A 12,907-nucleotide genomic window follows, 5' to 3' on the forward strand; every position below is an offset into this window, starting at 1 on the left:
TGCTTCACGTTTTCATTTAAGCTTTGATCACATTACTGCTATTCTCACCATATTAAGGTTAGTCAATGAATAGATTAAATATTCAATTAAGCCGCACGCGTGGCAATGTGTTTGAGAGCGATTCCGTGCGCCTGTTGGTGTGTGCGTGCGCGAGGGAGAGAAAAGGAGAGTTTGAGAGTGTATGTTGATGTGTAATGATGTGTAAATATATTTATGGCTCAGGGTCACAGTGGTATTAACCTGACCCGGGCTGGCTTTCTCTCTGGGGAAGCTCCACGCTGCTGATTGTTCGGAGTTGCTGTCGGCTTTTGTGGGCCTTTTGTGGGCCACACGGCTATAAACACAGCACGTGTGTTTGACAGGAGACTTGTTTAAAGAAATGAAACTGTGAGGCTGTATAACTAAGTAGTGCCATAACTTTTATAGCATCATGGGGGGCGATGATGTTGCACAAGGCTCATAAACGCCGGTTGAAGAAATTAGAAAAAAAGCTTTGTATAAATCCCTCAACTCACCTCCTCGCACACTGTGCTGCGTTTATCTTGTGGGGAGGGTATTCAGTTAAATGTCCCATCAGCCAGGCATATGCCAAAGGCCTACATCTTATTCAAGTTTTAAACCTCTAATTGGTAACGTTTAAAAGGCGTTTAAGAGTGCCCTTTCTTCTCCCTTTTCTCATTTCCCATTTAATGTGTTGTGTCAAAGTCTATTACCTCAGTTGGACGTTTCTGTCCCTTAAGTTGAAAAAAAGGGGGGGGGGGGGGGGCTGAGAGAGAGGTGGTGGAAAAAAAAAGAGAAGCCATCAGCTGAGGTTTGCCAGGTCGATAAAGCTTTTAGATTTGGAGATGTTTTCAGGGGGAGCCCATTTCCTGCGGCTAAGAGTTGTTAATGGAGCTTAAGGAATTATCTTATGACTCTCGGTTTGAGAGCAGTTTATTTCAGCCCGGACCCCGCTCCTGCGTCGGAGTGGCTGAATATGCTGCTGTCAAACCCGCTTAATGAAAAGTAACGCACCGCTGATTACAGTTTTATTTGGTCTCTATGTAAAAAGCTCCTGTTAATTTACCCTCTCGCTCCCTCTGTGCGTTCGTATTTGCCACGGCTGAATGATTTAGCTGGCCTCTCTCTCCCTTTCTCTGCCTTCACACACTACCTCTCTTTCCTCGGGTCTGTCCCTGCCTCTCTCTCTCTCTCTCTCTCTCCCTCACTTCTCTGTCTTACTTCGTGTCTCTTTGCCTCAAATAAAAGCCACTTGGTTCAGAGGTCTAATAAAATCTGTCTTCATGCTAAATTAATTAAATGTCGAGGCTATCGCATCTGCGGGGACTTAAACTCTGCGCTAATTTTCTATCACTGGCTATGAAAAATTAAATGCACCATTTTGTATGCAGGCTAAACAGCTCCATTAGATCAAGTAAAGCCTTTCCTCCTATAAAATAAGCACCCGGACGACCTCGGTTATATTTATATGTCACCTTTGCGCGTAAGAATGCTGCAGGCAAGGTTTTGCGCACTAAGGAGGCAAATAAAAACACACATCTAAGTGATGTATAGAAAATCCCTTTTGTCCACCATAGCACTTTCTTCCAGGGGGGGAAGATCTCAATCGTCGGTGCTTTTCCCATTAAAATTCATCACCGAAGCCCCCTCTCCCTCACCCTCTTCCTCCCCTCTCACAGGACAGACAGAGTCCCCCGAGAGCTCCACTTTCGCCATTACTGTCAAGTACCCTTGACTCCTTTCTTTTTGCCCTTTTATCTACAACAACTAATTCGAGTTCCTTTGCCCTTTTCACTTTTAGAAGACGTGAGTGCCTCTCTCGTAAAGCCCTTTCACTTCTCAGGAGAGGAATCAGCATCCAGGCTGTTTTCTGCGGGGGCCCTGTCTCCGGGAAATTGAGGGGTTAGTGTCAAAACGAAAACTCCTCACTTCAAATTATTTCGCAGGGCCTCGGTTTTGAACCCATTAACGGACGTATGGCGAATAACTTACCCTTTTGACAGCTGCATCATGGACGATGTTGAGGGATTTCGATAATATTATCAGAGAGCGGTGAGGGGAAATCAATAGCCTGACGTGAAATATGACTGCGAACATCCCAATTACAGCCTGTTTAGAGGGAATTAATGAGGCAGATCTTAGATACTGATATTGTTCTGTCTTGGGGGTTGAGCTGCCTCATTTTCTCGCTGTCACTAAATGAGAGTGAATGTTTTCTGTGAAAAAAAAAAAAAAAAAAAACTAAAAGAGGGCCGAAGATGTTAAATTGCGCTTGCGTTGATTCATTAATGAATTGGGATAGGAACACTGCTTTATTTATTAGTAGAGCAGCCCTCTAAACGGTCTTGTGTAATAGTCGGAGAGAAATTATGTCCTAGTTCACGTTCAATAAAAATGCAAAATCAGAGCAAGCACGGATCGTATTTCAGAACCATGGACAGCAACTCTCACCATGAACCTGACATCACAAGCGCTGTTCAGAAACCGACTGCTTTTATTTTCAGTGAACAAAGTTGAAACGCTCTCATCCACTTCCTGGAAGAGCAGTGCATTTGTGAGACTTTTCTTTTTACGTTTTTTTTTTTTTTTTTTTTTTTTTTATAGTGATATTCAGCTGCTGAGACCTAAATAATATTCAATTACATTTGCATGCGCATAGTAAAGAAATTTTGAAAAAAAAGAAAAAAAAAAATCATGTAAACCTTAGGCCTTTTTTTCCACCCCCGCCAAGCTGTAAACTTTTAGTTATACATTGCGAAAAGTTTTGTGCGTGCGTTGAATCAAATAAGCCAAACCGATCGGGATGTTTCACTTCTGCAACTCCAATGTAACAGCGTATGGCTACAGTTGCTTTTAAAAGCGAGTAAAACATAAAACGAGAGAACCATGGAGGACGCCTTATCCAGCCGACTTTCAGTCACAAAAAGTCTCTCTCTTTCCCTATCTTTTTGCAGTGAAGGGTCATTTGGTTTTGTTAGGAGCAGAAAAGTTTGTTGATAGTTTTTGGGAAACTCATGGCACTGTCTTTGTCTTGGTGCTGCTGCAAGGCCGCCGAGCCCCTCTCAGCCTCCAGAATGGCGCCTTTGGTGTTCGTGGTCCAAGAGACGGTGGTGTTGGTCAGAGCCTGGCTCAAAGTGCTGTGCCTGAACAGGGGGTCGTGGAAAACCCCGTCCACCCAGTTTCTCAGGGTCGTGACCGGCGAGTCCTGCCTGTTGTCAAGGCCAGTTACGGGTGAGGTAGCGGCGGGGGACGGGGTGAGGGAGGAGGGCGGCGGCTGGCACCTCAGCATACAGGATGGGTACTCAGTCTGGTTTAAGGACGTCGCGGTCTGGGCCAAGGACCAGATCCGAGGTTTGCCGTCTAATATCTGGTGCCCTTGCTGCTGCTGCTGCTGCTGCTGATTATAGCACGCCTTTGCCTGCTGCCTGCTGTCCGGCTGGAAGTCCTCTGGGCTCGTTTTGAGACAACTTTTGCTCAAGTCCTGCTCCCCTCCGAGAGAAACCGGGATGGAGATTTTCAGAGACGCGTCTTTGATGAGGTGTTCGGCGGGGCAGTCTGGCGTCGTCGTTGACATGTGCGTGTTCATGTGGTATCGGTGCTTCAGCTCACACTCCGAGTTCTCAGACTCCAACGTGTCGAAATCGTCCAAGTCGCTCAACTGGAGGTCCTTATCAGCCCGACTTCTGGTCTCTGGGAGATCAGAAAGGAGACACGTTGAGACGTGGATCGTTACACCAAGGCTTCAGATGCTACAGTGGCATGAACTTTCAATGACAATAGTAAAGTTATATTTGTTAAAATAAAGCAATGTTAAGTACAAGATAAAAACTGGCAGTTAATATAAAAATAATGATTTGTTTGGTAATTAATAACTTATTTTTGTTTTATATATTTTTGAGCAGCTTAGGCCTACATCAGAGATCTGGACTCAGAACTCAGTTGGATAAAATAAAAAATAAAAATGCTCAGTGTAATTCCGACTGAGGCCTGTCTAATGGTCCATCATGGTGAGACAGTTCTCACAAAGTTTAACAACCGATTATGTTCACAAGTTAATTTTATGGGACGCACTAAAGCCTAAGTGGCTTTAATAGAGATAATGCTTCTAAAAAAATGTTTGGTCTGTCAAATTTTAATTTAAAATTTTTGTCAAGCCATAGTTTTTAGATATAATATCAAACACTTCTTTTTGATATAAATATTACAATAAAATACAAGGTTAGTTGAAGAGTAGCGACACTGATAGCATGTTTAGACTATCAGAATATGTACACAATCCGTCCAAATAGGACTGTTAAAACTGTGATTCAATAAAAATATTGTTCAGTTGTAAATATATATCACTGCAGTGGGACGTATGCAGGAGTGTGTTCAAGATCATTTCTCTCTGAGCTGATTTTATTTTAACTTTCCTTATTAGTCCCATCTTCATCTTTATAGTCACGATGCTTCAGAGTAATTTATGAAATAATTTGTTGTGAAATACATTTTACCTAAAGTGGACAGTTCAGCATTGGTGCCTCACAGGTTTTATTCGTGAAACGAAGCAACAATACATATTGACACTAACCATCATCATTATTCTCGCTTTTTATCTGCTCCTCCTGAGACCCATCCTCGTCGTCCTCGTATCTTTTCTCCTCTGAGCCCTTGTTTCTGGGCGGCCACGTCATCTTGTTCTCCTTCTTGAGCCTCCTCCTGGCGTTGGCGAACCAGGTGGAGACCTGCGTCAGGGTCATCTTGGTGATGATGGCCAGCATGATCTTCTCCCCTTTGGTCGGGTACGGGTTCTTCCGGTGCTCCTGCAGCCAGGCCTTCAGCGTGCTGGTCGTCTCACGCGTGGCATTCTTCCGCCTGGTTCCCCCGTCCATGGAGCCATATCTGTTAATGAGAAGGGCGCGAGCAAAGATAGTAATGAGAGAGTAAATATGACATGTAATGCTTGTTGCATGACGATCTGCGGTGCCCCGGTGGTTTCTCTCCAGAAAACCATGACAGAGCCATCTGTTTCTTGCAATTTTCCTGCATAACATTCTTAGCGAGTCTTATAGTGGCCCTTGTATTTATGTTTACATCACTCCACATGCAATTTAAATGAGTACAGCAGAAACATATGTCAGATTAGAGACATAATTTGGAGAGCATAGTGAAACATATCAAACTGTAAAAAAATAAAATATAAAAATTCTTTTACAGAAAGCTGAAAAATACTTTGCAAAATAATGCCTAAAATTAGAGAAAATCTTGGCTTCTTTGAGAATTGGTTAACGGTATGAAGTACTTTACAAATTTGGCAGAATAAAAGGAGTTCCTTGAAACTCTTCCAAAAAATCCAAAGCTCTCTAATCAGTGCCGAGTTAATCTGGAAGTAGTACGCTCAAAAATGTACAAACTATTCAGTCATGAATGATTTATCATAAGTAATAAGGTAGATTGTTATATAGAATATTATCGCACTTGAAAAAAAGACCCCACTTTTTTCAATCTGTGACCTATTAAAACCATTCTCAGCGGCGCGCTCTCGCCACTACTCTCAACCTCTGCCACAAATATCACCCATAAACCTACATTTAAAATGCATGGTGTTGATTTTCAGTCAGCAGTGAGCTGTAAAAGCCCTCTCAGGGGAGGCTTTTATGAGGCCTTTATTGCTCTGTATAGCTTAGTGCGGGTCAAGCACTGCTAAGGGAATCAAAAGGAGAGGAGCGCTGCACCTTTCCTTACCCCTGTGTTGTTCCCTCGCAGATAAAATAGACTGTAAAATTGCTTTATTGAGTGTAATGATGAGCCCTAAGGTGAAAGGCAGGAGGAGACGTGAGGTCTGCGCTGCAGGCCTGCTGGTTTATCTGAGTGTCAGAACTTCGGTTTGGCCTTTTGCTGCATCTGCGCTCACCAAGATTCATGCTGAAACATTGCGCTCTGCAGTATTTGGAGTGACTGGTAAATGAAGCCCCACCTTAGGTTTTAAGTTAGCCTAACTTTGCAGAGCTGTGATATAAATAGTATGATGCGTGTGATGAATTAAAACACACAATAAAAGCAAATGTTTTCCCTGCTCTCGCATGTGGTTACGTTCGATTTAGTCTGCCATCGTTCCCACCCTATATTTCTTCACTACATCATAGACCTACTTTGGATGTCATCCGATTATTGGGAAGACCTTTCAATATGGCAGGCGTGCTCTTCACAACAATGAGGACGAGGCCTCACGTCTTGATGAAAGGGTCATGGGTCTCCTGAAGCAATTCACCCCATCAGAAAAGAAAATGTGTCACGCGATTACGGTGATCACACAGTGCTGCTGGACCTGACAAGAATAGCCTTGACCTCTCGAGAATGATGGATTCAGTTCTGGAAAACTACACTACTAATGCAGTACTTGGAACTGTTGTTATTAGTCGACATCCTGCGCCTAAAACAGCTGACAGAAGCCCACAACCACTTTTGATGTGGGAATAAAATTGCGCAGCTCAAGAACAGTTCCATCAAAAATGAAACTGGACCCGTGGCGTTCGCCTCACCTTTACCTGTACCACATTGTGCTTAAGGGGTCAGACAGTTCATGTGAAGTGTTCTGATGTTTGCACTGACAGCGAGCTTCTCAATTATTAAAAGTCCGTTGTCATAGAGATTACATACCTGTCATATTGATACTGTCCCAGAGTAGGATCGTAAGGGTAGTAGGCTGTCGCCTGTGTTATCCCCGCATGCGCAGAAGCTGTGGCATCTTTAGTGTCAAATGTACCCTGCAATCACAAGTGAGGGCAAAGACTTAGAAGAGCGACACAAACAGGAAGGGAATTTAGTGACTCACCTGCAGATGAAAAATTAGACCAGTAAAAACATTTGTATATTAATTGTACTGTAAAGGTTTTAGTGTCAGTGAGTCACAACTGATTCTACAAGAAATCCATATATGAAGAAGAAAAATGGAAATACTTTATTAATGCATTTCTAAATTTACCATGGGATGCATCATTTTCTAAAATGATGCATGGTGTCACTAAATAGTAACTTCAATACAAAACTTTTTAAACTTAAATATGTGAACTTTTTCATTTCAAATTACCTCTTTAAAAATAAAATTCCAGGAAAAAATAGTCTGTTCGAAACTGTATGTTTGCTTGTTCAGTGCAAGTTTTCCGGGCAAATAAATCTGTGAGTGAGTTCCAAGAGGAGTCGAACAAAATAAAAATTGGTTTATATCATTTCTATAGAGCTATTCATCTGTGTACATATTCATGGGTATTTTGATATTCTTCTTATCACAATTTGCCTATCACTGTTGTGAAATTCAATGTAGAACCAACTTGTAACAAACAATATTCTTGGAATCAAGGCCAGAATATTCCTCGTGATAGAATTGCTGTAAAAACATTTTGATCTTAAGAATTATCAAATAATGGGTTTGCATGAAACAATTTGCTTTTCGGTGCAAACACATTTCCTCAATAGCAGGAGCCACTTAAGTTTATCTGTCTTGTTCAAAATATATCTGATGTGTCTCTTACAACACGCTGACAAATGAGAAATGGGGCTACACTGAGAGGAAAGTTTTTAATTTATTAAAGAAAAGTTGTCTTTGAAGGACGATATTAGATAAATCACGTACTGTAAAGGGCTGGTGTTTTTGCTGTGTGGAGCTTTACGAATAAGGAGAGGTGTTCCTGATTCAAGTCTCTGCACCCTGCAGCTCCATAAATCAATGCCAAGGGGAATCAGATGAAGGGCTTACCAGCGAGTAGAAAGCCGAGGCGTCCGTGCCGTATGTAACGTAATTCCCATAGCCTTGACCGCCGGTGTAGGGGCTCCCGTACACGCCCAGCGCGGCGGCTGAGCTGAGTTCGTGCCTCGCCGTGGCCAGCAGCCGGCTCTCGTACACGGGGCAGTAGACTGGTGTCTGTCCGGACGCCGCTACTCCGGAGTCGGCAATGGATCTGCCGGTGGACTCGCAGCAAGTGGTCAGAGAGTTGGTGGTCATCAGGAACTGTGTGAAGATCAGGAAATTATTATTAGTATTATTATTATTTTAGTAAAAGTTATTTCACGCTGCACAAAAAGAGTACTCGCTGAGCTTAAAGTTAGTTTAAAACTTTCCGTTTCTAAAAGAGAAAAATAGCTTTGATGCCATTCAACCAGTTTCCAGGACAGAACACTCTCAGATCACACAAATATGACATTTTCACAGAAAACAAAAACACATTTTAAAACTATTTAATTGGTACGCCCTTATTTGTATTTCAGAGTGTCCGAATTTAACAGCTAAAATACAACAAGCATATGACCCGTAACGAGTGTTTTTTGATGGGGAAAGATGCAACATATTCGTGGGATAACGTGCGCGTAAAACATGTCCAAAGCGAGCCGTCTCTCAGCCTTGATCCCAATGAAGCACGTCCCTTACAAACATATAGCTACCACACGTTTTCACGCAGTAATACCCAAAGTAATGCCCAGATGATTTTTTATGGCTCAAAGCCAAAACAAAACAGCAGCTGGGTCGTAGCGGAAAAAACACACAACGGCGTGCGCCGAACAAGTTGGCAAGCGTGTTCCAGAGCAGATAAACATATGGTTGACATTACAGAGCGGCGATTATCTTACAGAAATCAGTGAATGGGAGGTCGCGGGTCTCGGCGGTTTCTGGTTACCCTCCTTTTCTTACCTATTTTTTCTCTCTCACTCGCTGCACAAACACAGGTATCACTGGCTGTAACGTAATGCCTTTCCGATAACAGAAAGGGACAGCAAAAGTCTCCCGGAGCCCTGGCTAAAGTGCGTAAAAGGATCGAGCGTAAATCGATGAGACAGGTCAATCGCCGCAATATCAAAACAAAAAAAAGCATGCCCATGAAGAAACGTGGCAACTTGAACTTACTTGCGGAGCAGACGAGTAGGGATATCCAAATTGTGGATATGACATGGTAGAGAGGTCCCCCAATATCCAGAAATAAAGCGAGACTGAAGGTCTCCACTCTGCTGGCGGCGGCTCTGTTTGACTGTACCAATTGATTGGTAAGCACAGGCTCCTTGGATGCTTATAGGGCGAAGCAGAGTAGCATGTTTAATTTGTGTAAAATGCCCCCCCACTCAACCGCCTTCCAACTCCAGTTAAAACCATAAAATCGTATATCGCTATTTCCTCCCCCCCTTTTTTTTAAAAAAAAAAATTAATTAATAAAAACAAAACTTCTCCGGGAATAAATAAATGAATTCAGTTGACACGAGTGTCTCTGCCTAGAAATAATCACTTTGTTGTCAGATACATATTTTTGCCTTATAAAAAAGAAGTATAAAAGACGTCAGCAGCAGAGGCAGGTTGTTTTAAACGGCGGTGACTCTGACGTCAGAAGTTTCCCACTCTAAAAATGACCAGACTGTAACTTTAATATGCATTTTCCTCCTCGGGATGACGACAAAAAAAAAAAAAAGAAAAAAAGAAAGAACGGCCCAAGAAGAAACGTTTTTATTTATTTATTTTTATTTTATTTTTTATATATATATGTATACTTTTTTGAAAGGAGCAGGCAAGATGATGAGAACCTTTTTTTTCTTTTATGAACAAAAAAAAGATGTAGAAGCAGATTCATTTGCACTCCCAATCAATCAATTAGGCCAATCAGTGTCTTGAATATGCACTCGTATGTTTAACAGTTTAAACGCATTAGGCCTAATTAAGCGCATTCCTATCATTCCTACGCACGGATGCTAATCACATGGGGAACTAATTGATTTTAAATTAATTAGTAAAGAATATGTTTACAGTGAGCAGAAATCACGGCCCATTAGAAGACTTCAGGATGGTATACACTTAATACATTTAAAATATTAACACTATCTATCTATCTATCTATCTATCTATCTATCTATCTATCTATCTATCTATCTATCTATCTATCTATCTATCTATCTATCTATCTATCACTTGTGTTATGTAGAATGATGGAACTTCAGAAACCAAACATGCAGCCAAAATCCCAAAACTGGCCCGCCACCGTGGTGCGCCCTGCCTTGCTTGGAGAATCCCGGGTTGAGACATGCGGGTAGCCCCAGGGGTCACTCCTCAAATTAATGATGATGTACTCCTCCTCCTCCGACCCAACTCCCTTCCTCCCCCTCTCTCCCCCTCCCTTCCTCCTCCTCCCCTCTTTTCCAGCTGGATCTCTGCCTGCCGGTGACAGGTCGATTGAGAGTGATTGATGACTATCTAGGGGACCGGGGCCAACATAATAATATGATACCGGCACCTCGCAATAATTGCTCGCTTTCATTTACAGATGAAATAAGTAATAAAGAGCCGTAAAGACGGAGGAGGAGGCTTGCGCTCGGGTTAAGTAACTTTTGTCTTGCCTCTTTTTATTTTATTATTTCGCGGGGAAGTTGTGGCGTGCCGTGGGAGGGTTACGGGCTCTGTGTAAAATGTCTGTGCTCTCATTCATTTTGACAAATTGAATTATAGAGGGGGGCGTTAGTACCTCCGAGCAAATGGCCGCGTTAACGCCGTGAACAGGGAGGGGTCAAAAGGGATCAGCCAGCCCCTTTAATTTGCATTAACTCTAATGCCACTTTAACATTAACAGCCCGCGTGAACCGCTCAAGCATACGCGCACACCTCTCTGTTACTCTCATACGCACACACACGCGCACGCACACGCACACATTTTGTCTTATTAATTTAGAGGTTTTTTTTTTTTTTTTTTTTAATTCATTGGGGTTAATGTGACACGCAGTGCATTAAGGCAGGGCGGGGCCCAATTTATCTTTAACATTACACCCAGTGGACGAGACGGATGAGAAGGAAAAGTGTTGACGCGCTGGTTTTGGGGACGGACACGCACGCTCCCAGACCCATGCACACATGCGGCATGCAGATATATACAATAAACAAACCAGGCCTTTCTATTTACATTATCTATTTGCATTCACTCCTTTATCTATTTGCATGCACCTCTTTATCTATTTGCATTCACCTCTGATGGACACGTTCACTTGACTATATGGCCCCCACGCACCCCTCCCCTCTCTCCCCGCCTGAACTGGTGTAGGGCACCTTTTCATTATCCACTGCGTTACCCAGCGTTATCAGGCGCCCATGATAAAATATTTAGGCGCACTAGTGTATGCTTTTAGATGGAAAATGAAGGCGACGGCAGGAGTTCATGGTTGTTTAGCTTTTAAAGATTAAAAGAGAGGCTTCTGGTCCTTCTTGGACAGATGTGGGGAAGCAAGCAGGGATGCTCTGCGTTCAAAGTGGAGCAGGATGTTGTTCCACTTCAGGACAGGGGGGCTGTGCTTACGGCCTGACTGCCTTTTTTATTTTCATAGTCATTTCTCATTTGTCTGCTGAAATTTACCACAGCCATATGCAAAGGAATTTGATGTTTTACTAATAATCTAGACTAATGATGAGTTTGAGGATGGTTTTGCATTTTCAGCCTCCGTCAGTGACTAACATAAATCAACCCCCTCGCTTAAAGCAGAGGTCTTTGTGTCGCAACTCTGCATAAATGTCATAAATGTGGCTGCAAAGATCTTGAGGTAGTTTAGCAGTGCGTTCTCGTTCCAGTGTTTGGCACCTGACATCAGACCAACTGTAATCTGAACGATCACGCGGTTTGCACTTTAAAGTCGGCCTACTAATTTGCATCACCTCTTCAACCGATCTCATATTATAAAGTTCCCCAGAAACATTGTAATCACGGAGGTGTCACTTTCCTGATAATCTGTCGTTGATTAATGAGCCACAAGGAGGGAACCGGCCGAGTGGTGTATTTGTGTGTGTTTATGTGTGACAGAAACACAAGAGAGGGAGAGAAAGGGAGAAGCAGTGAAGAGAGGAGGGCAAAACACCTCTTTCTCTTCTCAGATTTCAGTCGGCTGAGTTTAAACTGGGACAGGCTGCAAAACAAAGGTGTGCAGTGGCAGTGGTGCACCAAAACACAGATGGGTGATATAAAGCGGTTATGGATATGTCTTTTGTCTTTTATGTCGGACAACAGTGTTTAGCAGAATTATCTGAGAATCAGCACAGTGGAACAAAACAATGCTGGCGGTACACTGCATAACAACCAGTGCAAGGATTTAGAGCACCAGTCAATAAATTGACTTTGCAACTTAGTTTGTTTTTGGGTAATTTGTTTTTGTCACTTGGATTAATTTGAGGTTATTTGATCGAATGTTGTTGATATCAGAGGGAAAAATGTGTGAATTTTGTCCGCAAAATAAGAGTTGAGTGAGCAATGAGACAGGAAACTTGCATCAATAAAGTGTGGTTCAGTGATGCTGAATGTCAACCTCTGTCGTGTTCAAACTCCCCAACGTGGGTTAGCATCAGGTGAAAGAACTCAGGAAGACTTCTCTTCTCTTCTCTTCTCTTCTCTTCTCTTCTCTTCTCTTCTCTTCTCTTCTCTTCTCTTCTCTTCTCTTCTCTTCTCTTCTCTTCTCTTCTCTTCTCTTCTCTTCTCTTCTCGTAATAAAGCTTCTGGCCTCTTCGTTATTACTTATGCCTTTTGTTCTGACTTTTTTGTTCCAGCTCTTATCAGGACAATGCTCCAGTGCTCTGATGTTTTATGGTCCGTCTCATACATTTTTTTTTTTTTTTTTTGAGTCAACAATTTAGAAACCCAGGTTGACCTCAATAGTTGAAGACAGCTGCACAGACCAACTGGCTCTGTGACATGAAGCCCCCGAGCAGCTCCCAGGCTTTCCAGTAGGAACCATGTTTCTACTTTTGTAGCCGGAGAAATTATGTCCGAGCATTCTTGAACGCACACGCATACACACGCACACACAGAATGCTTATCCAGCACATTAGCCTATCTACTGTCCAGTCTAGTCTCCGAGTCCAAATGGAATATTGATCTCCAACGATCTTCTCAAAGTATTTCTTATTTCTTCTCCAGAACAA

The 12,907-nt window shown here is 42.6% G+C and overlaps 1 protein-coding gene across 1 annotated transcript; it reads right to left on the bottom strand.

The window, feature by feature from the left end:
• Positions 1-2,476: 2,476 nt before the first annotated feature.
• Positions 2,477-9,254, bottom strand: irx4a (iroquois homeobox 4a). Its single transcript, XM_047598943.1, has 5 exons — positions 8,879-9,254; positions 7,736-7,987; positions 6,640-6,746; positions 4,571-4,881; positions 2,477-3,690 (listed from the first exon to the last, which is right to left on the bottom strand). Exons 1-5 carry the CDS (start codon positions 8,921-8,923, stop codon positions 2,975-2,977), a joined length of 1,431 nt encoding a protein of 476 aa, XP_047454899.1. The 5' UTR covers positions 8,924-9,254; the 3' UTR covers positions 2,477-2,974.
• Between the last annotated feature and the right edge of the window lie 3,653 nt (positions 9,255-12,907).

Source organism: Mugil cephalus, chromosome 11 (assembly GCF_022458985.1).
Source record: "Mugil cephalus isolate CIBA_MC_2020 chromosome 11, CIBA_Mcephalus_1.1, whole genome shotgun sequence".
Lineage (NCBI taxonomy): Eukaryota > Metazoa > Chordata > Actinopteri > Mugiliformes > Mugilidae > Mugil > Mugil cephalus.